At 48.8% G+C, this 23,960-nt stretch overlaps 1 protein-coding gene across 29 annotated transcripts in view; it reads left to right on the top strand.

The window, feature by feature from the left end:
* Positions 1-23,960, top strand: part of KCNMA1 (potassium calcium-activated channel subfamily M alpha 1) — a 781,282-nt gene that overhangs the window by 247,474 nt on the left and 509,848 nt on the right. Inside the window, exon 3 of one of the 29 annotated variants that reach the window (XM_070056988.1) lies at positions 1,250-23,960. This exon is cut by the window's right edge and continues 55,160 nt beyond it. Coding sequence (XP_069913089.1) covers positions 1,250-1,327 — 78 coding nt within the window. The 3' untranslated portion in view covers positions 1,328-23,960. 29 annotated transcript variants of the gene reach the window in all.

Genomic DNA, 23,960 nt, shown 5'->3' with positions numbered 1-23,960 from the left:
GACCTTGCAGAGTCAGTTGACCAGCTGTATGGCTGTCCCCTAACCAGAGACAGAGTCTCCTTCAAATGTCTTAGGCTTTTCCTGATGAAGGCAACCTCAGGCAGGGTGCAGGTACATAGGAAAGCAGTGCTCTCCCCGCCTCACCGGGTCTCTCTGATGCCCATCCCCAGTGGAGTGAGCCCAAGCACGTTTCCATGTTCTGTTGGCTCAGTGGCGCCCCAGGGCTCTGCTGAGCAGGGTTGCTTTGCGTGGATGAGTACGCAGAGCATGTTCAGAACCATGGATTATTTTTCTCAGAGTTGAAAGTACTGTAAACCCCGGGGATGGCTTTGAACTCGGTGCAAGAAATAAAGCCCCCTGTCTTTGTATCCCTGGAACTGGAAGCTCATTTTCTATTCCTGGTTGCTGGCAAGGGCAGCTGCTCATTTAGAGAAGATAGAAAACATCTCCCATTCATTGAGGACTCGTGAGGAGCCAGGGCGGAGTGAAGCGCTCAGGTCTCCTGCACCCCTCGCCCCGGATAGGAGCTAGGCAGCGCTTTCATCACCGCGGTGCACACGAGGGAGCCTGGACACAGAGCGGCTGTGTGACTTGCTGGGGGTTACCCAGCTGCAGAGTGGGATCTGCAGCCAGGGATGCCTTTGGCAGAGGTGACTTTTACCCTCTTCAAGGCCTGGGACTCTGTGTAAACTGACTTTGGTGCTGCTTTGGTGAAAGGGCTGGGGGCTCAGGAAGAAGCCCCCTCCTCCAGAGACCCTGCAGGGGTTCCTGAGGGAGCTTTGTGCCCCGTGTGGTGACGCCAGCCCTCCCTGGAAGTCCATCTCCTTTGAAAAGGACCTCAGGTGCACCACACCCAGGAGCCCTAGGTGTCAGCATCTGTCTGCCCTGGCAAGGGGGTGGGAATTGGAATTCCATTTCTAGGCAGAGAAGGAACCAGTGGCCCTTTCTCCTTGGTCTGTCTCTTCCTTTTGTAAGCCTGCCCAAAGGAATCCCAAAGGGGTCCACTGTGTCCTTGGGACAAAGCAGGAAAAGGGATCAGGCAGTGGGTGAGTGCTGGTAAGGAAGACTGAATTCACAGAGGAGGCCCCACCACAGGCTCCAGGCCTCACTCATGTGTGGACTGGCCCCAGGGGTGATGCAACCTGCTGCAACCAGGGTCTCCCTGACAGCCTCCTCTAGGCGGCTCCTCTGGTTTAGAGTTTAATTTATTTATGAGCCCGGTATACCGACTGTTCCACTTCCCATCCAGCTCCCTGCTAGTGACCTGGGAAAGCAGCAGAAGATGGCCCAAGTGCTTGGGCCCCTCCATCCAAGTGGGAGACTCTGAAGAAGTTCCTGGCACCTAGCTTCTGCCTGGCCCAACCCTGACCGTTGCAGCTGTTGGGGACTGAACCAGCTGATGGAAGATTCTCTCTCGCTTCCCAACCTCACCCCACCCCATCACTCCCTCTCTCTGTAACTTTGGTTTTTAAATAAATCAATTTGCAAAAAAAAAATTGTTTATTTGAAATGTAGAGAGAGACAGTGAGGGATCCTCAAGCTACTGGTTCACTCTGCAAATGGCCGCAGTGGTTAGGGCTGGGTCAGGCTGAAGCCAGGAGCCAGCAGCTCCATCTGGGTCTCCCACATAAGGCGAGGGCACGGGCAGGAAATGCCACTCTCCTGTGGTGAGCTAAGACTTTGGAGGCAAGCGGGTTTGAGCACAGAAGGAGCCCAAGAGGAGGCTGTTCGGGAAGGTGGTATGGATAGAGCTGCTTAGATCCCACTCATTCCCCTGCTGTCAGCTGGTGCAGTCGGTGGCCGTGGACTCTGACCTGTGGACCTGTGTGGGCTCACCCTTCCTCCCTCACCTCATTGCCACAAAGCTATTTTAAATCTCAGTGTTCCAACCCTTCATTCAAAAAGAAAAGCACTTCATTTCCTTTTGAATGAAATTAAAAAAAAAAAAAAAAACTTAGGCAGCAGTTGATCAAATAATCATTGTGAAATTAGCCATTTATCTTCTAGAAATAGAAAACGCTCTGGCTCTTCTGATACCCATAGGAGCTTCCTCCTCTACCCAGGTGACTTTGCAAATGATGCCCGAGGGGCTGTCCTCCATCGTTTATTTTTGTCTGAGCCATTCCGCACTCTCAGGGACTCCCAGTGCAGAATTCAGGCAAGGGCTCCCTCTCGGTGTGAGCCGTTGCTTCGCTATCTCCCCACCTGGGACGGATGCTGCCAGCCACGTGGGGAAGTGATGCAGCTGATGTGGTGCGGCAGGTCTAGAGAGCCGAGCCTGCCACTGTGGGAAGACGACTGTGCCTGACCATGGTGGCTCCCTAGGTGTACCCAGCACCACCATGTGTCATTTGCTTGCCCCTATCTCTTAGCCGTGCAGGAGCAGCTTGGAGCTAGAGGGGCCAGGGCCACATCTGGTCTGAGGATGAACTCTGGATGTAGGTGGGGGCCTTGTTTCAGACATTTCTTCAGTCAATAAACACTATCCAAGTGCGTGGCAGGTAGGGTTCTTGGGAGGCAGCCCCGGACTCAGACTTGAGGATGGGGGGTGTGTATGAGGGTGTGTCCACGGATGTGGGGGCAGGTTCAAGACTGCACAGCCATGATGCAGACCCTGTGTGGCCTTGACCGAGCACCTGGGAGAGTGCTGGGGCTGAAGTGGCCATGAGTGTTGTCCCCAGATGGGCGGATGAGGGCCTTTGTCCCCTCACCCTCTCTGTCCTAGTGCGCAAGCTGAGCAGCTGGGCACCAAGTCCCTCCATGAAGGAGACTGCTCTATCTCACCAGACGATCTCTGTGGCTGCCTGTAGAGGGCTGGCATGCAGTGGCTCAGACTCCAGCAGATGCATGCTGGAGGACTGCTCAGTAGCCCTGGGCGAGGTCCAGGTCCCCAACCACCTTGTGCTGCTGAACAGGAAAGCAGAGATCTTTGCTGTTGAGTAACTCCAAGGGGTCACATAGCCAGTCAAGGAAGACACTGGGACCCAAACTCGGGTCCTATTCTGAACACAGTGTATAGTCAGTCCTGTGTTCAGAATTGCCTTTGACATTGGAGGCAGAGCCAGCAGGAGTGATGCGATTGTGGTGGTACGTGAGTGGTTTCTCTTCTGCAACCCCATATCCAACCTTGGTTCAAGCTGTCTCTTCCCTGTGATGCTACACCTCCTCCATGTAGCCTTCAGCACTTTCCCGGCCCATGTGGCTTCCTTCTCTTCTTGACTACTAAACAACTACACATCGGCTGTAATTGTTTGCTGCTGTATTGGGCGAGTCCCATCAGTCTTGAGAGTGCACACTCGTGAAGGACTGGTGTGTTGTGTGCATGCTGACTTGAGCCTGGGGTAAGACTCTGGGGTCATGGTCCAGGGAGTTGCGTGTTAGCAACTTTCTTCCCCTGACATGCCCCTGCTGCAAGCCTTCTCGCTGGGACTCGGGTGTTGGGGTATGCTGGTGCCCGCTCAGCCTTAGGAGAAATGAGGTAACGCCCACTTTTTCTCAACTGGTGAAAGATCCCCATGTCTGTGCTTGGGCAGCTTGCATCCCCAGTACCTCTTGAACTTGAGAGAGGTGTAGGGTAGACCCTGGCCCTGCAGATCAGTGATTGGTGTGTGGGCCCAGAGGGAGACTGGTACTGAGGACACGTTTGGAGAAAACCCAAAGATGGTGTTGGACCCAGATCCTTTTTGCCTTCCTACCAGATGACCACCACTTAATCAAATGGCCAAGGACGTGTTAAGAGGGAGAAACATGTAAATGTTTAGAGAGCAATGAGTTTGGGCTGTAAATGGCCCTGGCATGTTTATAAGAAATGAGCAGGCCAGAAATGAAACCCCAACAGTGCTCTGTGTGTGTGTGTGTGTGTGTGTGTGTGTATAGAATCACCACACGGAGGGATGGAGGGAGTGTTCTGGTTGTTAAATATTTGGGCCTTGGGAGCCTTTTGATGTTGAGCCTTGTGACAGCTGCTTGCAGAGTGAGCTCAGGCTGGCTGAAATTAGCTCAGAGCCACATGTTCAGGAAGGGAGGCTAGATGGTGGAGGCAGGCCTGCCCTGGTGCTGTGCAACTCTGCCTTCTAGGACTGTGGGACCCTGGGATTTCAGGGCACCTGGGGAAGGGTTTGTCTCTGCCTTTTATCCCCACACGAAACACTCATGGTCAGGATGCTGGTGGAGGGTGCATCAGGTCGAGGAGACTCAGAATCCTCAATCAGCTGTTGACATTTGAGAGGACCTCAGAATGCTTGTGGAAAGTATGTATTATTTAAACAAAAACTATGCCTGTATTTCAATTTTTTTGCACCAAGATAAGCCTTTCTTTTAATTCAATTTTCCATGACCTTTTTGAAGTCCCCGTACTCCAAGACCAATGATCTCTCTTTCCATCTCCCTTTCCCCTTCCCACAGCCTTTTCAGTGGCTTCCCACAAATGCCCACTGAACACCTTGCATGTCCCTTCCAGTTCCTCCTCCTGTAGGCCATGGGTCCTCCAGTTGAATTGTTTGGCTTATTTTTAAATAGTTCTGCCCGAACCTTCAGAGACCAGCTCACAACGGCATCTCCTCTACAAGGTCTTCTTGGTCCACTGGCTGGAAGCAGTCACAACCTCTTCAAAATGCCAAGCAGCCAATTAGCCCCATGGCAAGGTAGAACCATCTTTGATTGTGTTACCTGCTGTTTGGCCAAGCAGATGGTAAAAAGATGAACGGGAGGATGAGTAGAGTGTCTCCCGGTTCAACAAGTCTATGGCTCAGCTTTCTTAACCTCACCTGTAAATAGGGCTGGTAACTGTAGACCCTGTCTTGTTTTGTTGAGGATTAAATAGGATAAGTGCATGATATCTAGGCCTGGACAAGTATTAGCTGTTGCTATTGTTATTTTTGAAGATGTTAAACACTACAAGGAAATTATCTTTAGGATTCTATATTAAAAGCCACATTTCCTAGAGCTTGACTTTTCCAGCTACACCCAGTCCCTGACATGGCTAATGAGGAACCGAGTCCTGAGGGCGGGACAGAGGACCTTGCCACACTCTCAGAGTCGGTGGCAGGCTGGGTGTCAGGGTTTAATCTTCAACAGTTGGAAATGTGGTGTATGGGAATCTAGAACGTGCCTAAGTCAGAAAAGACAATTAGCTCATTCAGGAGGGACCCAATAAGATGGTAGAGTGAAGTTGAATGAGCACTGTAGAAAGAATGTTGGGGTGAGATCACTACAATGAATGTAAAGCTGGACATTGTAAACTTTGGGATATATTTTCTGCTGAGTGGATATCATTTGTATTTCTACTTTGCAGTGCTCCACGTGTAACACCACCGAACCTGAGCCCTTAACTAACAGTAAATAACAAGTCAATAGAAGGTTACTTTTCCTTGGATAATTAAATATTTATTGGGTGAGCTGTTAAGCATTGCTGCAAATATGACATTGAGAGGGTGTGCTGCCCTTTGCCTTGATCCTGCCCAGAGAACCAGATCTCTCGACCTGGATTCTGTCAACAGGGACTCTGCTCTCCTTCCTTCAGTTTTCTACTCTCCCCCTACATGCAGGGAGCCAGGGACTCTGCTTCCAAATCCTCACTGGAAAAATAAAGAGCATAACAATCCTGCCTTCCACCAGACAGGTGATGGTCGTTTATGATTTGGAATGGGGCAGGCCCATGGAAGAAGGCCTAACTCCAGAAGAGTTTGACATCTAAGAAGTCACAAGTGGCAACATGGCTGCACTACTATTTGGCAAAGACCTTGACAGACAAGAGCAAAGTGCTGCTGGAGCCCAGAGAGAGAGTCATAGGAGAGAAAAGGACCGAGAGAAGGGTGTGGAACTGGGATTTCAAGGACCCCTAGGTGTATCTGGGGAGAAGGAAGAAGGGTAACTACATAGGCAGAAATGTCAGGTGTAGTCAGGTGCCTTCCAGTCGCAGTGTATGTGTTGAGATCTGCCACGCGCCAGGTTCTGCTTCTGAGCCTGAGATGTGTGTAGTGTGCTGGAGATGGGAACACTCAGCAGCAAAGCAGAAAACAAGCCCTGGCCTTTTGGAACGGTTCCTGGGCACTGGGGTCCTGGGTGCATTTGGGAGGAGGAAGGAGTGGAGACAAGAGAGGCTGGAAATGCAGGACAGAGTCCAGCCTTTCCCTGAGTGATGATGTAGATGCTAACCCTTCACCAAGAGGTTAATCTTGGTCCAGATCCTTCTCTGGACTGCCCTCTGGGGAAAGCCAATAACTGTAAGCATCTGGTGAATGGCCCAAGAACTTGACAGTGTAGCTGGGAACAGGAACTGCTCATGGGTGTGATGGTTAGCAAGGGGAAGGAGAGCTCTTTGTGGCTTGGGTGGTCAGGAAGACGTTCTGGATTAAGCAGACTAAAGAGCAGGAGAGCATGGTGGGCAGGGAAACTGCCCCCAGCAGAGCCTAGAAGCAGGGAGCGTTTCGAGGGTCCCAGAGTCAGAGTTTGAACAGGGGCCTGGGGCAGGTGGTGAAGCCTCAAGAGGATGCAGCTCAGGAACTGGTCGTCCCTGTCGTATCAGGGGAGACTCAGATGCTGATTGGGGCCAGGAAGATCATGTAGTGAAGAGACCACTGTGGTGCAGGTGCAATTCTCCCCCACTAAGCTCAGAGCTCTGGCCGACTATGGTCATTCGTTCAGTTTTGAGTATTCGAGGGAAGTCAGAAGTCTACAATTTTGTGAAATCTCCAAAATTTTTACATTAAATTTTTTTTTTTAGTTATCAACTAAATATTAAAATCAGCCCACAGGTCAAGAAACAGAACTCTGACTTGGGGAGGGAATGTGTGGGGCTCTGATCTTTCACTGTCCAGCAGGCAGTGTAGTCAGGGAAGGCCCTAGATTGGGTGTTACAAGGTCAGGGGGCAGAAGGAGGACAGGGGTGCTGACATGGAGAGTCAATAAGGAGTGAGTAGCATCCGGGCAAAGCCACGTGCAGTCATGGCCAGGGGTCGTGTAAGACTGAGCAGAGCTCACAAACCCAGAACCACAGAAGCGAAAATAAAGGAGGAGGTAGATGAGGTGTCTGGTGCAGATTTGGTAAACAGCACAAATTCAGTTTCTTTTGCTTCCTGTCTTTAAAGAAACCTGGGAAGTGCTGGCCTGAACTTGTGAGAAAGCCAGAGTCACTTAATTCTTTTTTTTTTTAAATAATATTTATTTATTTATTTGAGAGGCAGAGTTACAGACAGAGTGAGGAAGAGACAGAAAGAGAGAGAGGTCTTCCATCCGCTGGATCACTCCCCAGATGGCTGCAACAACCAGAGCTGTGCTGATCTGAAGCAGGAGCCAGGAGCTTCCTCTGGGTCTCTCACAGGGGTGCAGGTGCCCAAGCACTTGGGCCATCCTCCACTGCTTTCCCAGACCATCAACAGGGAGTTGGGTTGGAAGTAGAGCAGCTGGGACACGAACTGGCATGTATGTGGGATGTTGATGCTGCAGGTAGAAGCTAAACTTACTACAGCATGGCGCCGGGCCCAGTGTCATTTAATTCTTAATCCAGGTGCACTGTTGAAGTCCTCAGGATCTTTGTGTGATGGAAATGACAACTAGGAGTAGGAGGTTGGGCTTGTAGAAGTCACTGGTGTTCCTTGATAATCCATTGTGTGTCAGGCATTTTCTGTGGACATTTTCAATAATTCTCTAAACTGCCTTGTGATGTAGAAGGCTCATTGACTACTTTTTCTACTTTGTCAAGGTCAAAGTTATAGAGCTTCCCAATGGCAAGGCTGGGATTAGACTCAAATTCCAAAGGCCATATTCTTTTCTATAGACCACACTATTGATGTTGACTCATCCAAAGTCCCTCTGTGTGCTCCATGTCCAACCTTTTGTGTAAGCTAGGGTATATCACCTCTACTTTCCCCTAAAAAAAAGAGAGGAAATCAGAGGACTTCCCTGGTTGTACTTTTTTTTTTTAAAAGTATTTATTTATTTGAAAGTCAGAGTTACACAGAAAGTGGAGGAGAGGCAGAGAGAGAGAGAGAGAGAGAGAGAGAGAGAGGTCCTCCATCCTCTGGTTCACTCCCCAACTGGCCGCAATGGCCGGAGCTGCACTGATCCAAAGCCAGGAGCCAGGAGCCTCCTCCACGTCTCCCACCTAGGTGCAGGGGCCCAAGGATCTGGGCCATCCTCCACTGCCTTCCCAGGCCACAGCAGAGAGCTGGCTCAGAAGTGGAGCAGTTGGGATTCGAACCAGCACCCATATGGGATGCTGGCACCGCAGGGGCAGCTCCACCTACTATGCCACAGCGCCACACCTGCCTGCCCCCACCCCCACTCTACTTTAACATGCCATTTTCCCCCTGCAACTGAGACATATATATGCTGGGGTTTTATGATACTAAAGATCTTAGAGAATTTAGTCTCAAGGAGCTTAGGAATTAGAGATGTGTCAGTCTCACATAGGCAGTAACAGTGGTGTTGACAATGAACTTGGCAGTCCTGAAGGAAGGGATGTGTTCTCATCATACTCAGGGAGGATTTTGATAGGAAATAGGTTCATGGGGGTCTAAAACATAGGTATCCAGCATGGCTGTTACCAAGGCACCGACCTGGAGGCCTTGAATGCAGCTTTTTCTGTTTTTGCTTTCCTCTCTCGATGTTCCCAAACCCCCAGAAGGACCTGCAGCTTCAAAGAGAAATATTATTGATGCAGTTGAGTCTATTTTTAGCCTGCTGGAGTTGGTGCGCATCCAAAGCAGACGCATGAAGTTTTATATCTATTTTATCTGCATCAACCCCTCTTTCCCCAAAATCCATAAAAACATAAACAGACACAGAGTTTGTGCTTTGAGGTCCGATATGTCATGTCCCACCCTGCTGTAGCTGAGATATGCATGTAGCTTCTCCAAGGAATAGCAGTAAATGACAGGAAAACTTCAGTCGCCCTTAGAGATTAGAAGCAGGTTTTCATTTAAGTATGGAGTTGTTCCCTTGAATCAGCAGGTGAGGAAGATGGACATGCAAGTAAAAGATGCTTGCCTACTATGAATCAGGTATTTGGGGTCATAGAACCTATTGATCAGATGTAGGCAATTGGACATTTCTGCTGTACACACACATGTTCTGTTTCTCCTCTGTCTCTTGCTAACCAAGTAATGTTCAGAGAGACTTCCAAGCAGACAGGAGGCAACCAGAAGATGAGCTTCTGGAGTGTTGTTCCAATTCCTGGGGTTGGGGAGGAAAAGGCAGTCCTCAAGTGTGGGAGATATGTTAGATCGTCAGAGTTAGGTAAATCTGTCAACCGGAAGTTCTTCTTGACAATTCTGAGAGAGGTAATGCCTGACCCCTGGGGATTCAGAAGTGCATCTAGGGTTGAGAAGCAATGGATTTATGGCCTTAATCAGACTGATTTAAAGAGTACGGAACCAGAGCCACACAAGTCCTGATTCTCATAAGCTGTCGTCTGGGTCTAGAGTAAAGCTTAAAACCTGGCTTTCAGTCACAGTCACTTGGAGAACTTGGAAAGAATTCCGGTGCTGAAGGCCACCTTCAGAGGTTCTTATTCAACTGGTTGGGGCAGGGCTTAGGCAGCCATACTTTGTAACTCTTCTCAAATGACTTCACTCTCATTTCTACTCCAGAACAGTGTTTCCGAAACTCTAATATTCAGAGGAATTATCTGGGGTCTTGTTAGGATGCAGATTCTGAAGACCTGGTTAATGACAAGACATGCCATGTTTGTGAACTGAAAGACTCAGCACAGTAAAGATGTTCTAAAATTTCTCTATAGGTTTTGTTAAACCAATACTCTTAAGACTGAGGGACCTCTAAAACCACAGGATTTATTGAGTCATTACAGATCCTAGCAGAAAAACGATCAGGTCCTGAGACAAGATCCTACAATTAACCAGCAACAAGGCTAGACAGCGATTATGAAAATGTACACTGGACTCAGAGCTAAGAAAATTTTTTTAACGAAATAAAAGAATATTTGGGGAAAGAAAGCAAAGTTGTTTATATTGAACCTACATTGGCTATAGAAAATAGGGGCAAAGTATTGGGATAGGAGGGTGGTCTATAATGAAAGGTGTTTGTTCCTCCTGGATTGTTTGGTGTGAATCATCTAGAAAATTTATGCATAAACAGGATTTTGTTGCCAGCCATGATGGGGTTTACATCAAGTTAAGAGTGTGAAATGGTCTTTTGTTGGTTTCATCTGTAGCTGTCAACCATTTCTCTTTCTTTATCTCCCTCACCCCCATCCTCCTGCTCTTGTAATTAAATGTAGGACATCTCAGAATTTTTCTTTTATCAATTTAATGCAATTCTAATAAAAATATAAGCAGAACTTTTCAAATATAAAAGCAAGGTAGTTTCTAAAATGTATGCAAGGCAGAGTAACAAAAGTAGCTAAAATAATTTTGAACATGTATAACATAAGAAGGAGTTGTACTACTTGATTTTTATAAGTCTGTGTAATCAAGACAGTATGGAACTGACAAAGGGGTAGATACATAAACCAATGGATTGAAACAAGCATCATGAAGTGAACAACACATATGGCCATTCGCCTTTCGAGGTACACAGATGATTCAGTGGAAGACAGTCTTTTCTGCAAATAATATGGACAAAACCTGGACATCCAAAGAGTAGACAAAAAACCAAACCTCCATCTAAACATTGCACATTATACAAAAATTTACTCAAAATGAGTCACAGATGTAAATGTAAAGCTATACAACTTTTATAACAAAAACATTTTTTGAGACCAGAGGTTAGGCAGAGAGTTCTTAGACATGACACCAAAAAGATGTTCAATAAAAAAAGGATCAATGAGACTTTATCATGATAACAAGTTATTATTCTACAGTGAATATATGAGAATGAAAAGACTACATACTAGGAGAAAATACTTGAAAATTATATATATTTTTTTTCCAAAGATTGATTTATGTACTTGAAAGGCAGAGTTTACAGGGGGGGGGGGAGAGATCAATCTTCCATCCGCTGGTTCACTCCCCAAATGGCTGTGGTGGTTGGAGCTTTGCCAGACGAAGCCATGAGCTAGGAGCTTCCTCCAGGTCTCTCATGTGGGTCCATGCGCCCAAACACTTGGGCCATCTTCTGCTGCTTTCTCAGACACATTAGCTGTATCAGAAACAGAGCATCTGGGACTAGACCCAGTGCCCATATGGGATGCCAGCATTGCAGGCAATGGTTTTACCCACTTTGGCACAATGCCAGCCCCTGAAAATTACATATATCTTAAAGGGCTTTATAGATCCAGAATATATTAAGAACTCTTAAAATTCAGCAGCAGGAAGACAACCTAATTGGAAAACAGTCAAGGGACTTGAACAGAGCTCATCAAAGAAGATATGTTGATGGTAAATAGGCATAGCAAAGATCATCAGCATCTTTAGCCATCAGGGAAATGCCAACTGAAGCTAAAATGAGATGCCGCCACTTATAGAATGACTGGAATGGTAGAGACTAACAGCACTAAGCAGTGTGAGGATGAAGACCAACTGGAACCCCCATACATTGCTGATGGGAATGCAAAATGGCATAGCTATTCCAGCAAACAGTTTCAAAGTATCAAAGGACAAAATTACAGCAATTTAGTTTAAGGATCTTAATTGGCTTTATTTTTGATTCTGGAATCAGGCAGCCCTTCATCCCATAAATCAGAGTAAGTGTTCTGATGAGTCAAGCAGAAGAAGTTGATATTATAGACAGAAAAATAATGATGGAAGCAGAAGGGGAAGTGGAGGATTGGTCATTTCAAAGTTACTTTTCTTATAAGGCGAGGGCAGAGAGAACAGGAAACAGCATGACAGGAAAATGGCTGATTGGTTAGCATCAGATGGCTTCAGGTCACTTTCTGTGCAAGGGTTAAGGTAGAGGGAACTTCATTACCACGCCATTTGAAACTGGTCTGTTTGAGAAATTAGGTATTTCTCCACTCCTGTCTCTCTGGAATGTCAGATCAACAGTTTTATTTCAGTGTACTGGTGGGCAACTTTAGCACGAGTGACTCCATTTTAAATTTTAGCCTGCTCTTTGGGGGCCCAGTTCAGGAGTTTTGTCCACAGCAGTGGCCTCCTGTGATTTGTAGAAGTTTACTTATAAAGGTAAGCACACACCACCCATGCAACCAGGAATCCCAGTTCCAGGTATCTGAGGGCAATGAAAACTTGGGTTTTCACAAAAACACCCATACATGGTTTTAGCAATTCTATTCCTAACCATCCCAAACATGAAACAACCCAGTGAACAGTTAAACCAGGGGAGTGCATCCATGCAGTGTATGCTCTACAGGAGGGTGGTGTTGTGGAACAGTGGACGAAGCACTGCCTGTGATGCTGGCATCCCATATGGACACTGATCTGTGTCCTGGCTGCTCTGCTTCTGACCCAGCTCTCTGCTCTGGCCTGGGAAGAGCAGTGGAAGACGGCCCAAGTGCTTGAGTCTCTGCACCCATGTGGGAGACCCAGATGCAGCTCTTAGTTCCTGGCTTCATCTTGGCCCAGCCCTGGCAATCACAGCCATCCAAGGAATCAGCCAGCAGATCTGTCTCTTCCTCTCTCTCTCTCTCTGTGACTTTCAAATAAATGAATAAATCTTTAAAAAAATACTCCACAGGACCAAAAAAAAATGAACTACTGATGCATGGCACATTTGGATGGATAGCAAAGACACTTAACTAACCCCGAGAAGCCAATTCAAAGGTTATGTATTATATGATTCCATTTCTGGTACTTTCTTGGATTAGTGGGATTGTAGTGACAGAATATATTGGTGGTTTTTAGGGGCTGGAGTGAGAGCAGGGGAGCACAGGATAGCTTTCTGGGATGATTAGGCATTTCTGTGTCTTGACTGTGGATAACACCTACACAAATCTGTATGTGTATTAAAATTCCTAGAACAGTCCACAAAAAAGGAAAAGTTAATTTTACCATATAATTATTTTAAAAAATGAAGCTTTAAAAATATAGATTTTAATACAAGATATCTGGTAGTGGGGCCTGGGATTCTGCTTTTGTGAAAAGCTCCCAGGGGTGCCATTGCCATTCCAACTGGCACTTTAATTACAAGGCCAAACACTGGCCCCTCCCCAGTAAACTCTGGGTTTAATCATCAGGTTAATGTAGAGCAGTAGTTGCTAAAGTGTGGGAATTGCTAGAAATTCAAATTCTCTGACTTCACCCAAGTCCCAGCTAATTAACATGCTGGAAGGGGACCCTGGGATCTATTTTGCTGTCCCCTTCTCCCATGTGGTTCTGCTGTTTGCGAAGTTGAGAGCCGCTAGCGTAGAGACATGAAAAAGCAGGAGGATGGCAAGTCTTCTGGAACTTGGGGCAAGTCACATCCTGTCTCTGCGCCTCTTGGTTCCCTTCCCTTTACCAGGTGAGATAAGAGCACTAGGGTGTGTCACTGTGGCCAGCTATTCCGAGGTGTATGTTGCCTGCTGTGGGTCCGTGGTGCTGAGGCTCAGCTGCATGTTGGACTCCAGAGACAGAGGAGCCCCGGGCCTGCCAGGTCACTCTGCACATGTTGGCCCTGAATGCTTCATATGACAGCCACAGCCCCTTCCTTCCCTGTTACAGTGCTGTGGCATCCCAGGTGCCAGTGTCTAGTTCTTACATACAGTGCTTCCACAGGTGTGTGCTTAGTCAGTGTTTCGCCCTTCACACGGTTTAACTCATTTAATCTGAGCAACACTGTGCAGGTCAGGACCCTTATAAATGTTTTCCAAATGAGACAGCTGAGGTGGAGAGGGGTGAAAGCACTTGGTTGAGGTCAACTGAACATTGTGGCATACTACTTTTCTAAGGACCAGCAACCTTGGACTGACCCTAGAAGATGCTTCTGACTCTACACAGGAGACAGGGTCCACCCATATTTAAGCGTGTGCATTGCGGGGCAGAGCTGTAGTATAAGCATCACATTTGTCACTACCACCATCGTCCCTGTCTTCACCAACAGCACTCTTTTCCGGCACTGTCACCACCCACTGCATCAACAGTGCAGCCAGCTTCACCATCGGTCACCAACACCACCATTGTATGAACCATCGTCATCAGTCACCACCACTACCACCACTGTTGTTTACCATCAACATTATCACCAGTACCATTGCATGTACCATTGTCATCAGTCACCACCACCACTATATAAGGTACCACCACTGATAATGTACCATCAACATTATCACTGGTTGTCATCAGTCACTATCATGTCTATCTCTTAGTGTTATTGCAATTTGTGTGACACAACAAAGACAATGAATGATGACTCTAGCAATGAAATAATGATTTTGAAACACATATACAATGACTGACAATATGTATGTTTCCTTGGATCTAACTTGAGATGAATAAAAAGGATGCACTGAATTATTCATCTTAAGAGTATTTAGTTATTTATTTGAAAGGCAGAGTTAGAGAGAGGCAAAGGCAGAGAGAGAGAGAGAGAGGTCTTCCATCTGCTGGTTCATTCCCCAAATGGCCATAACAGCCGGAACTGATCCAATCCGAAGCCAGGAGCCTGGAGCTTCCTCTGGGTCTCCCACACAAGTGCAGGGGTCCAAGCACTTGGGCCATCCTCCACTGCTTTCCCATGCCATAGCAGAGAGCTTGATCAGAAGTGGAGCAGCCAGGACTCGAACCAGCACCCATATGGGATGCCAACACTGCAGGTGGCGGTTTTATCCACTAAGCCACAGTGCTGGCCCCTGATTCTCTTTAGATACTCTACATTTATGTGGGACCACCGCTAAGTATCCTCCCCATTTTTGGAGTTCATATAATTAAGACCTTGGAAGGATAAACTACAGAACTCCAAAGTGAAAGAATAAGGAGGAAGCAGGTCCTCTCTAGGGCACTAAAGTGGGCAGGATCCCTGTGAGAGGCATGGTGGGTGGCCTGAGCCATCACAGAGCACACGGACGAGGTCTTAGTACTAACTTGGGAAGCCAACTGCAAGTTCACACTCCAGGGCACAGATGGCAGCATGAAAAGATGGGAGGAGGCACAGAAAAGAGCAAGTGGTGGGGAAGAGAGGAAACAAAATAACAAAATGTAGCCATCGAGTCAGGGCTCCTGTATATAGTAAAGGGCAGAAGGTCGGTCTTTGTCCAGTGGCTGCAGGAAGCCATACTATTACCTTCTCCAAATTACCTCTCCTCCACCTCCAGCTGAAGGAGGCTGGGCAGACAGTCCTCCTGCTGAAGGAGAGCCTCTTCAAGGGCAGAACATCTGGGGATCCATCCTGCCTCAGCCCATAGCTACCTTGTTGCAGGATCTGGAACTGATGGGTTGAAGCCTTGTCCCTGGAAGCCTCTTGGATATGGTATCTGGCTAGCTCCAGGTTTGAGAATGGAGGGTGTCCGTGAATTACCACTGCACGCCTTGGGGAGGCAGTGCCTCTGAGGGAGGCAGTGACAAGGTGCCCCGGTTTCCTAAATTGGGCTGTTGGGTGTGGCGTGATGATGTCTCTATCACTTGGCCAGTTGCCAACTGCATGCAGCTGCGCTCTGGTTAGTAACCTGAGCTCATTCTTCTGTGCAGATGGCTCTGGCACCTCAATTTTCTTGGCAATTACTCCCTGACAGTGCCCTCCTTGCTGCATAAAACCTCAATTAATCCTTCATTAAAATGCCACGGAAACGGAAAGCCTTTCCCCCTGCTTCCACTTTTTCTCCCTTGAGCAGATTGGATGTGTTGTGGCTCCACTGGAAAAGGAGTCAGCTTTGAAAGCAGGTTCAGACTCCAGCCCAGCTCCTGTTTATTTATAGCCCAGGTTATTTCAGCAGCTGCTGTCAAGTACAAACTCTGTTAAACAGGAGGCAGGTAAACACACGTAGGATCTGGATGGTTTGCCTCTTGGTCTAATGATCTTGGTGCCTCTGGGTGCCCATCTCCAGATGGGAGCTGGTTCACGCTAGGCCGGCCCTGCATCTCTGCTTTCACTCACAGGAGGGGCCATGTGTGCTGCCCCTGCTGCTTCAGCTGGGTTTGTGGATCGCCTTGGCTTAGAGAGCAGAGGGACTGTCCCTCCACTCAGTGCTCCCTCTCTTCCTTTAAGCAGGTGGTCTATGGAGAGATTTTTCAGGGGCCCATTTGACTGTCTTTTTATAAGCTCCTCGTCCAGAGGAGAGGCCTTTATTTTCACCACAAAGAGGGAGCAATGGCAGAGAAAAATTCTCACGCCACAAGGACAGCAGCTCTTGTGTCCTGCAGGGGCTGTGGTGAGTCCTGAGAGCCAGCTGGCCAGGTCTGAGCAGGACAGGATGGCAGGCCAGGTCCCCCGAAGAGCATCTCACATTTCTGGAGAGTCTGCTATGTCCTGACCTCAGCACTTGCCTCCTGCAGGCTCCTATGTCCTTCCCAGGAATGTGCCATTACCCAGAGGGAACCAACGAGACTCAGAGTGGCTATGCAAAGTGCCCAAAGGGGTAGAAGCTGGATCTTGAGAGCAAGCACATCCTTCTAGCTCTTTCTGTACTGTGTTTTAGTTGTTCCTAACATCCTGAGTATTGCAGGGGAGGAGGCAGGGGGACGGTGTCGTGAGGGGTTGGTGATGCCCTCCTAGAACTAAGTCCTTGCCTGCCCTGGATTGGGAGGGCCTCCTTTTGCCTCTGGCTTGTCAGCCAGTCATCATTGCCTCTTCTGTGACACAGGCAGCACGCCTGCCTTGCAGGGGCCTACTGGGAGTCACGTGGGATATAATGGCTCTGAATGGTCTTTAGGGAGGAGAGTGCAGAAGAGGCAGCCAAGGTGCCAACAGGCATCCCTGATGGCCAGCAGCCTGCCCAGGGGGACCTTGGACCTGGCTTAGCTATATGTGGGCTGAGCTCCAAGGCAACGGAGTGCCAGGCCATAGCTTTCTGGACGGGGTCAGAAATGGCATTTCCTGAGCCCATGTCGCCAGCTCCTAGTTGCATGGTCGAGGAGGTGCCTGGGTGGACTGTTCCCTGCCTGCTCTGCCTGTGTGTGCAGGATCTTATCTCTGCCTCTCACAGCCCAGTGTCAGCCAGGGGGCAGCTCTTGACCCATATGATCAACCACACAGGGCTAGCCATGGTCAGTGGTCACCCTTGCCTGGCCACACAAAGTTGCCTGGGCTCCTCCCAGCTTAAGCCAGCATGCCTGGCGAGAGCCTTGTGCTCTGCACCGCCAGCCCCTCTAGCTCGCCTCTTACTTCTGCTCTTGCCTCCCCTCTGTAATCGCCCTGCAGTGGGAGTGGGTGGTTTCGAAGCAATTAGGTAGAAATGCCCTTCTAGCAGGCGCTGAGCTTGGAGCTTCTGAGCCTCACCAGCACCGTGCTGTCTTCACTGCCTTCGTGTTCTTTACTGTTCGCAAAGGCAGGGAGCACGCAGTCTCGTTCCTGAGGGCACCGACTGGGGGATACCAGGCAAGAGGGAAGAAGGTCCCTTGTTTGGGAGCACAGCACGGTCTAGGGCCTCTGGTCCTGCTCAGTGTTAGGGCCTTCCCTTCTCTTGTCTCCCACTGCAAAGGGCTCTGAATGCAGAGTTGGGGCGGGAGGTGGCTGACCTTGAGGTCTCTGTCACCTTGACGATAGTGATCATAATGATACAAATGATTTAAAAATAGCTACCATGTGCCGATCGTGTATTTTGCACCGAAAGCAATTTAGGCCTCATCATATGTAGCTCTAAAAACATCCGTGCAAGACAAGCATCATAGTTCCATTTGAGATGAGAGCATAGATGCTCAGAGAGGCTCAGTGACTTGTCCGGGTCCAGCAGCTAGAAGGAGACCGGGCTGACACCTGCACCCACATCTCGCTGATCCTGACTGCCTGCTCTGTCCGTCAGGGTGCTGCTCCTTGGTAGGTGATGTCCAAGAGTTCCAGGGCCACTCACAGAGAGGTTCCCAGGGCTGGAGGGGCCCCAGAGCACCCTGACAGGGAGGAGACTCAGGCCCCGGCCCGTGCCAGTGTCCTGGCTCCTTGGGTCTCTCCCCGTTTCCTTCCCTCTGTCCCCATGGCCTGCAGGGATGCTGACTGCTGCTTGGCCTCACCCGCAGTGCTCAGCTGGGCTGGGAGCTTCCGAACATTCCAGACAGTGATAGAGATAGCGGCTTGACTCAGCTTCTCTGCTGAGCTTCCCTTTGGAGACCTGAGAGACAGCCCTGGGTGGCGAATGGGGAGATGAGAAAATCGGCAAAATGGGGAAGACGATGGGGAACGCTGGATGGATGATCTGTGTCTGATCATTGTTGGGTCTGTGAATGATCTGACCTGGGATGACTGTGCTGTCTCCCCTGGGGCTCCAGGGAGGATTTGTCTTCTGAGTGGCCTGAGGGGCTTCCCGCTGCTTCTCTGGGAGAATCAGAGGCCAGAAAGAGGACGGCTTTCCCGGCTTAGCCGTCACCGGGAGGGCCGGGAGCTATTGGCTGCTGGGCCTGCACTGCCTGTCTGTCTACAAAGGGATCTTGCGTCTCACTGGGCCCCATCCTTCCTTGAAGACCTGCCCAGCGTTAACTCTGCTGGGAAGCCCTCCCAGGCTGCTGCAGAATTACTGCACAAGACATTCATTGTAGATCAGCGATTGCATCACCTTGTACCCTCTGCTCCATGTATTTTTCTTCCAAGACAAGACCACAGCCTCTCTTCTGTGCATAGTCAGTTCCAAGAAATATTCAAAATATCACTGACATAATTCATCCTCTACAATGAATTCACACTCTTGTATGTTTAGATCAGATTATTGTCCCTGTCACTGCAGTGGATGTTCCTCATTAATCTCCTTGTCATTTTGTTCACTTTGTTGCTTTTTTAAAAAAAAATATTATTTGTTTATAGTGATAGAGAAAGAGGGCAAAGAAGCATAGACAGACTTTCTATCCACTGGTTACTCCCCAAAGGCCTGTAGCAACCAGGCTAAAGCCAGGAGCCTGGAACTCCAGGTGGGTCTCCCATGTAGATGGCAGGGACTTGAGCACTTGGGCCATCATCTGCTGCCTTCACACTCATTAGCAAGAAACTGTTTTGGAAGCAGAGTAGCCAGGGCTTGAACCAGGCATTTATATGGGCTGCTGGCATCTCAAGCAGTGACTTAACTCATTGCATCACAATGCCAGCCCCTCTTTTTCATTTATATGTCTTTACTTCCAACCCCCCACCCCCACCCCGTTTCCTGCCTTGACATTCATTTGTTCATTTAACAAATATCCCCTGGGCACCTGCTGGGTGCCAGACATTGTTTTAGGTGCTGGGGAGACAGAATTAAACAAAAATTTGATTGGTTCATCTCATCAAAAAGCAGAGGGTTAGGGCTGACTTAGGGTGAAGCTCCATCTATTGGCTCAACAGCGTCATCCTCAAAACTGGTGTTCCTGTGGAAGCCCCCTCCATGGGTTCCCTGAATGTGGGGGGCCTTTTTGAGTGAGCGTTTCAGGGGCTGGTGCTGTGCCATTGTAGGTCAAGCCTCCACCTGCGATGCTGGCATCCCGTGCGGGTGTCAGTTCATGTCCATGCTGCCCCACTTTGATCCAGCTCCCTGCTAATGCTCCTGGGAAAGCAGTGGAAGATGGTCCAAGTCCTCGGGCTCCTACACCCAGGTGGGAGACCTGGGAGAAGTTCCTGGCTCCTGGCTTCAGACTGGCCCAGCCCCAGCTGTTGTAGCCATTTGGGGAGTGAACCTGTGGATGGAGTATTCTCTCTCTTTCTCTCTTTCTCTCTGTCTCTGTCTATCCTCCTCTCACTGTAATGCTGCCTTTCAACTAAATTAAAAAAAAATCTTAAAAATAAATGAGCATTTCAGCTGGTAATGAATGAGGCCACCCAGGCACACACACACTTATTCCTGGAGCGGGAGCCACCGTGGAAGCTTTCATAATGAGAACACACTTTTAGGGGAGCAGGTGCATGCACCGTGTACTCCTACGCCTCTGTTTAGTGATTATTCCCAGAGAACTGCACCTCTCCGCTCTGGTTTGGCTGTGACTGTTTTTGTCACCCCCACAGGGCTGTGTTGTTTGTTCCTGGAGCAGAGAGACATCTGTCATCCTTGCTGAGGGTTGACAGATGCTACATGCAAAGAACCAGCACCAGGTTCATCACACGCAGCAGCTGCAGCAGCACTGTCACTGCTATGCTCACTCAGGCACTGGCATCCTCATTTCTTCCTCCTAGGGGACAAACCTTCCTGCAGCTCCCTGCCAGCCCCTGCTCCCACTCAGCAGGTACAGAACCAACAGCATCTGTGTGTGCTGTGATGCCCAGTGGACTTGAGCTGATGGGCTGCAAAGGGGAGTCTGACAGCAGGATTGCAGGCTGTAAGCACCTGCTGGGCAGTGAGCACTCCTCCACATCACCAGGATGAATCTGGGTTTGCTGCGTTCATACTGAGTACAGTGGGCGAAAGGCAGGCAGGACCTCCTCACGGGGATGCATGAGTCACCTTTGGGCTGTTGTAGGGAACACCTTCCCTGGCTCTGTCTCCAAGAGTGAGAATGTGGGGACATGGTGTGGGCACATGCACTCACATGGGGCTTACTTTTAGTATTAGGGGAAACTGAGACTGCTCCGCTCATTGAATAGGGAGGAGAAGGCTTGACGGAGGATGGCCTTCAAGCCAAACAGGGAGCTGAAGATAAGGATGAATGAGGCAGGATCAGAAGGCAAAGAACCAGGCACAAATTCACGTGTAGTTGGCAAGAAGAACTTGGAAATATTTTTATATGATTTACAACCTATCTCCTTACTTCTTTGAAATCATCCCTGGTTTTGGCATGTTATCACCCTCTCTCCTTACTGATCCCAGCAGGAATAATCCAGAATAGTGTCAATGGCCTGGCTTTGGAGAAGGCAGGGTTGAGGGTTGGGGTAGTAGGGTTTGTCGTCTGTTTAGCAACCTCCTGGAGTGAGAAGGTGGCTTGGGAAGGGGCAGGTCCCTGGACCCTGGGAGAGAGAAAGGAAGAGATGCATCCAGCCTGAACAGGAGCTTCCTGGCTCTGGGATATTGGAGAGTATTGTGAAGTGGGGACTGGCTCCGTGGTTCTCAGCGCATCCTCTCTCTCTGCTCCTTCATAATCCCCGCCCCCTTGAAAGAGCTGTCCCATTTGTATCTTTTTTCTTATTTTGTGCTTTTGCTTAATATTTTATGTGGAAAAGGGCTCCAGGAGCTGAAACCTTTCTTTGTATCCTGAATCAGATGACCTGCAGGCTTGCAGTGACTCTAAGCTGATTGTGTGACCTGGTGGTCCTGAGAACCAGCCCCCTGCACCTCATCTTCCTTTTCATTTTTAAATTACTTTTTATTTTTTAAGCTGACTTTCCAATCCCTCAGTGGTTCTTCCTGCATTTCCCTGGATTATATTTGTGACTCCTCCTCCACATATTGTTTTAAGTAATGAAGAGATCTGAATCCAGCAGTAACACTGAGAGCTATCTTCATAACAGTGACATGTTTTGGAATCTATAAAGCATTGCTTTGTATATATTAGACTGAAGTTTTAAAAAGATGAGCTTTCCCCTTCATTTAAATTATTGCATCTCATGGGAAATTTAATTTTATAAATAAATCACATATTCCAATAAAGCAGAAACCTCTGCTAGATAAACACAGAAGATGTTTGCTTAAGAGATGATTCTTTATTCAGCTAGTGAAGGTCCAGGGGAATCGGGGAAGATAAAAAGTGCTGAATGGAGTACACAGACCAGATTGTGAAACCAAAGCTAAATTCATCATAGGCCTCCCGAGCAGAGGCAAACAGAGACCTCTGACCCTCTGCCCTGGGTTCAGCACCCTCTGCTAGGAGAAGCTACTAGAATGACTGTCCCCAGTGCCGTGGAGTCGGGGTGCAAAGCCATGATCTGCTGACCGAGAGGAAGCCTCATCAGGAGTGTGTATATCTTCTGGGCATATTTGATTGCACGTGAGAGACCTGTGGATCAAGATGCTTAAAAAAATTAAAGGAATTAGGCTTGGCTTAGATTTGACTGACTCGAGGCACCTAAATGACATGTGTGAGACTCTGGCTCTCTCTGGTTCACTCCATTTTTCTTTCCATCTCGCACATCTGATTTCTTCTGCACATTTAATAGTTGGGCAAGCTTTCTTCAGTTGGGGTCCCTTACAAGAATAAAATGCATGTGATATTCACTTCTTTTTTGTTTGTTTTTGCATGACTGGCAGCTTTATTATTATTCATTGTGGTTATCACCCTTGTCCCTGTTTCCTGTGTAATTCATTGTTGTCACCAGGCCCAGGTCTCAGCCACACTGAGTGCTGACCCAGCACGACTACCTGTTTTGTTCCACCCATAACTGGGGCCACCATGTTGCACAACTTCGGAGGGTACCATTCACATCTATGTGACTGCTGTCCCTGTAGTTGTGCAGTGCACAGCTTACCCAGCTGTGCATGGCAGATATGATTGGATTTCCCAAGAGCAGAGAGGGGAGGCTGCCCCCTTTGTACCTGCACCTGCTCTACAGGTACCCATCAGCAGGACTCTGGGCTGGTGGTAGCCTGGAGTGTGAATGGGAGTGTTGGCAGACATCTGGGCTTCCCTGAGGCCAGGGAGAGGCAGTGTAGGAACCTCCCAGACCGTCCTTGGGCCTGTCCAATGGGACCTGCTGGACAGGGAGCCTCAGGTAGGGTTGGAGTCCAGGCCTCTGCACTGCCGCTGGGCTCACCTTGCAGATCTCAGGCCGTGCTTCCCCCAGGAGGGAATGCTCGTTCCCAAAACCCCCCGCTTCAGTTCCTTGCTTCAACTTAGGAAAGGTGTGTGTGGGAATTCTGCACCTTCATAGCTCCTGTGGGGGAGCTGAGGGGTTAGGAAACAGCTGCATGTAGAAATCTGCAAAGGTGGCTCAGGTGCTCTGGCATCAGTGCAGCCCTGGGCAGGGCCCCTGGGTCTTCTGGGTGCAGATGGGACAGCCCCATGGGTTACTTTCCATGCTGTGCCTGCAGATGAGGGGCTGGCAGCAGCTGGAAGGGAGTCCCCTTCAGATTGGTCCAGGCCCACTGGCGCCTGAGCTTAGCTGGAGTCGGCTGTTGGGGCCACTCTGGGAGTGTCCCCAGCTTCAGGACCCTGTGTTTTTCCATCCTGGTGGCTGATTCTGCCAGCTGAGGGCAGCCTGCTGGGTCAGCGAGAACCCCTTCTCACCCCAGCCTAGCCTGGTGTGCACACCCACAGCCTTCAGGATGCCATGCATCTGCTTGGCAGAGTCCAGGTGGCCGCTGACCTGTAGGAGGACAGTGGGTGAGGGCCAGGGGGTATTCACTCTTTAACTTACAATGCAAAGATAGCTTCTGTCTTACATCCAGTAGTTTCAGCAAAAGTCCCAAAACTGACACTCATTGGAGCAGGTTGGTTGGGGTCGATTGGCTAAGCTGGTCACCCTGGCTGGGAAAATAAATAGGTGTGGTCATCGTACCAGGCAAGCCTGGGTAAATCCCACTTCTGGAGCTGACAGGAAGAGATAGGGCCTATTTTGAGCTTAAGGGATTTGAGAGCAAAGGGTAGAGTCAAGTTTTGTTACTAGATAGGGCAATGGATGATAGGAGGTTAAAGATAATAGGGATCCAGTGTGTCCTGGTTTGGTCAGGTGTATTTGAGGGGCCAGCCGATCCTGCGATCCTGCGAGGTGACTTCCTCCTGTTTGGTGTCCTGGTTCTTGGCCGTGTCTTCCAGCCATCTTGCTCCTAGACCTTGAAAGGGCTTCTGGAGCCTGACTTACCAACCTGGGCCAGACCAACTCTATGCCCATCCTTATTCCCCAACGCTAGAGTTAAGAGACCACTTCCATTCAATAGGCTTGGTATTCATTTTTGGCCATCAAGATTGAGTTGAAAGCTATTACAAATTTTAAAAATTATTTATCAGTTTACTTTTGCTATTAAGCAAATTTTAGGGCAATCACTGTAACTTCCTTTATTGGGAGCTTAGTGTGTGCCAGGCAGTTGATTGCTTCTCAGCGTGGAGTCATGTCTTCACCAGTCCTCCGACAGGCAGTTAGCCTTATTGCACAGG

Source organism: Oryctolagus cuniculus, chromosome 15, assembly GCF_964237555.1.
Source record: "Oryctolagus cuniculus chromosome 15, mOryCun1.1, whole genome shotgun sequence".
Taxonomy (NCBI): Eukaryota; Metazoa; Chordata; class Mammalia; order Lagomorpha; family Leporidae; genus Oryctolagus; species Oryctolagus cuniculus.
This window is presented reverse-complemented; position numbering and strand designations above follow the sequence as displayed.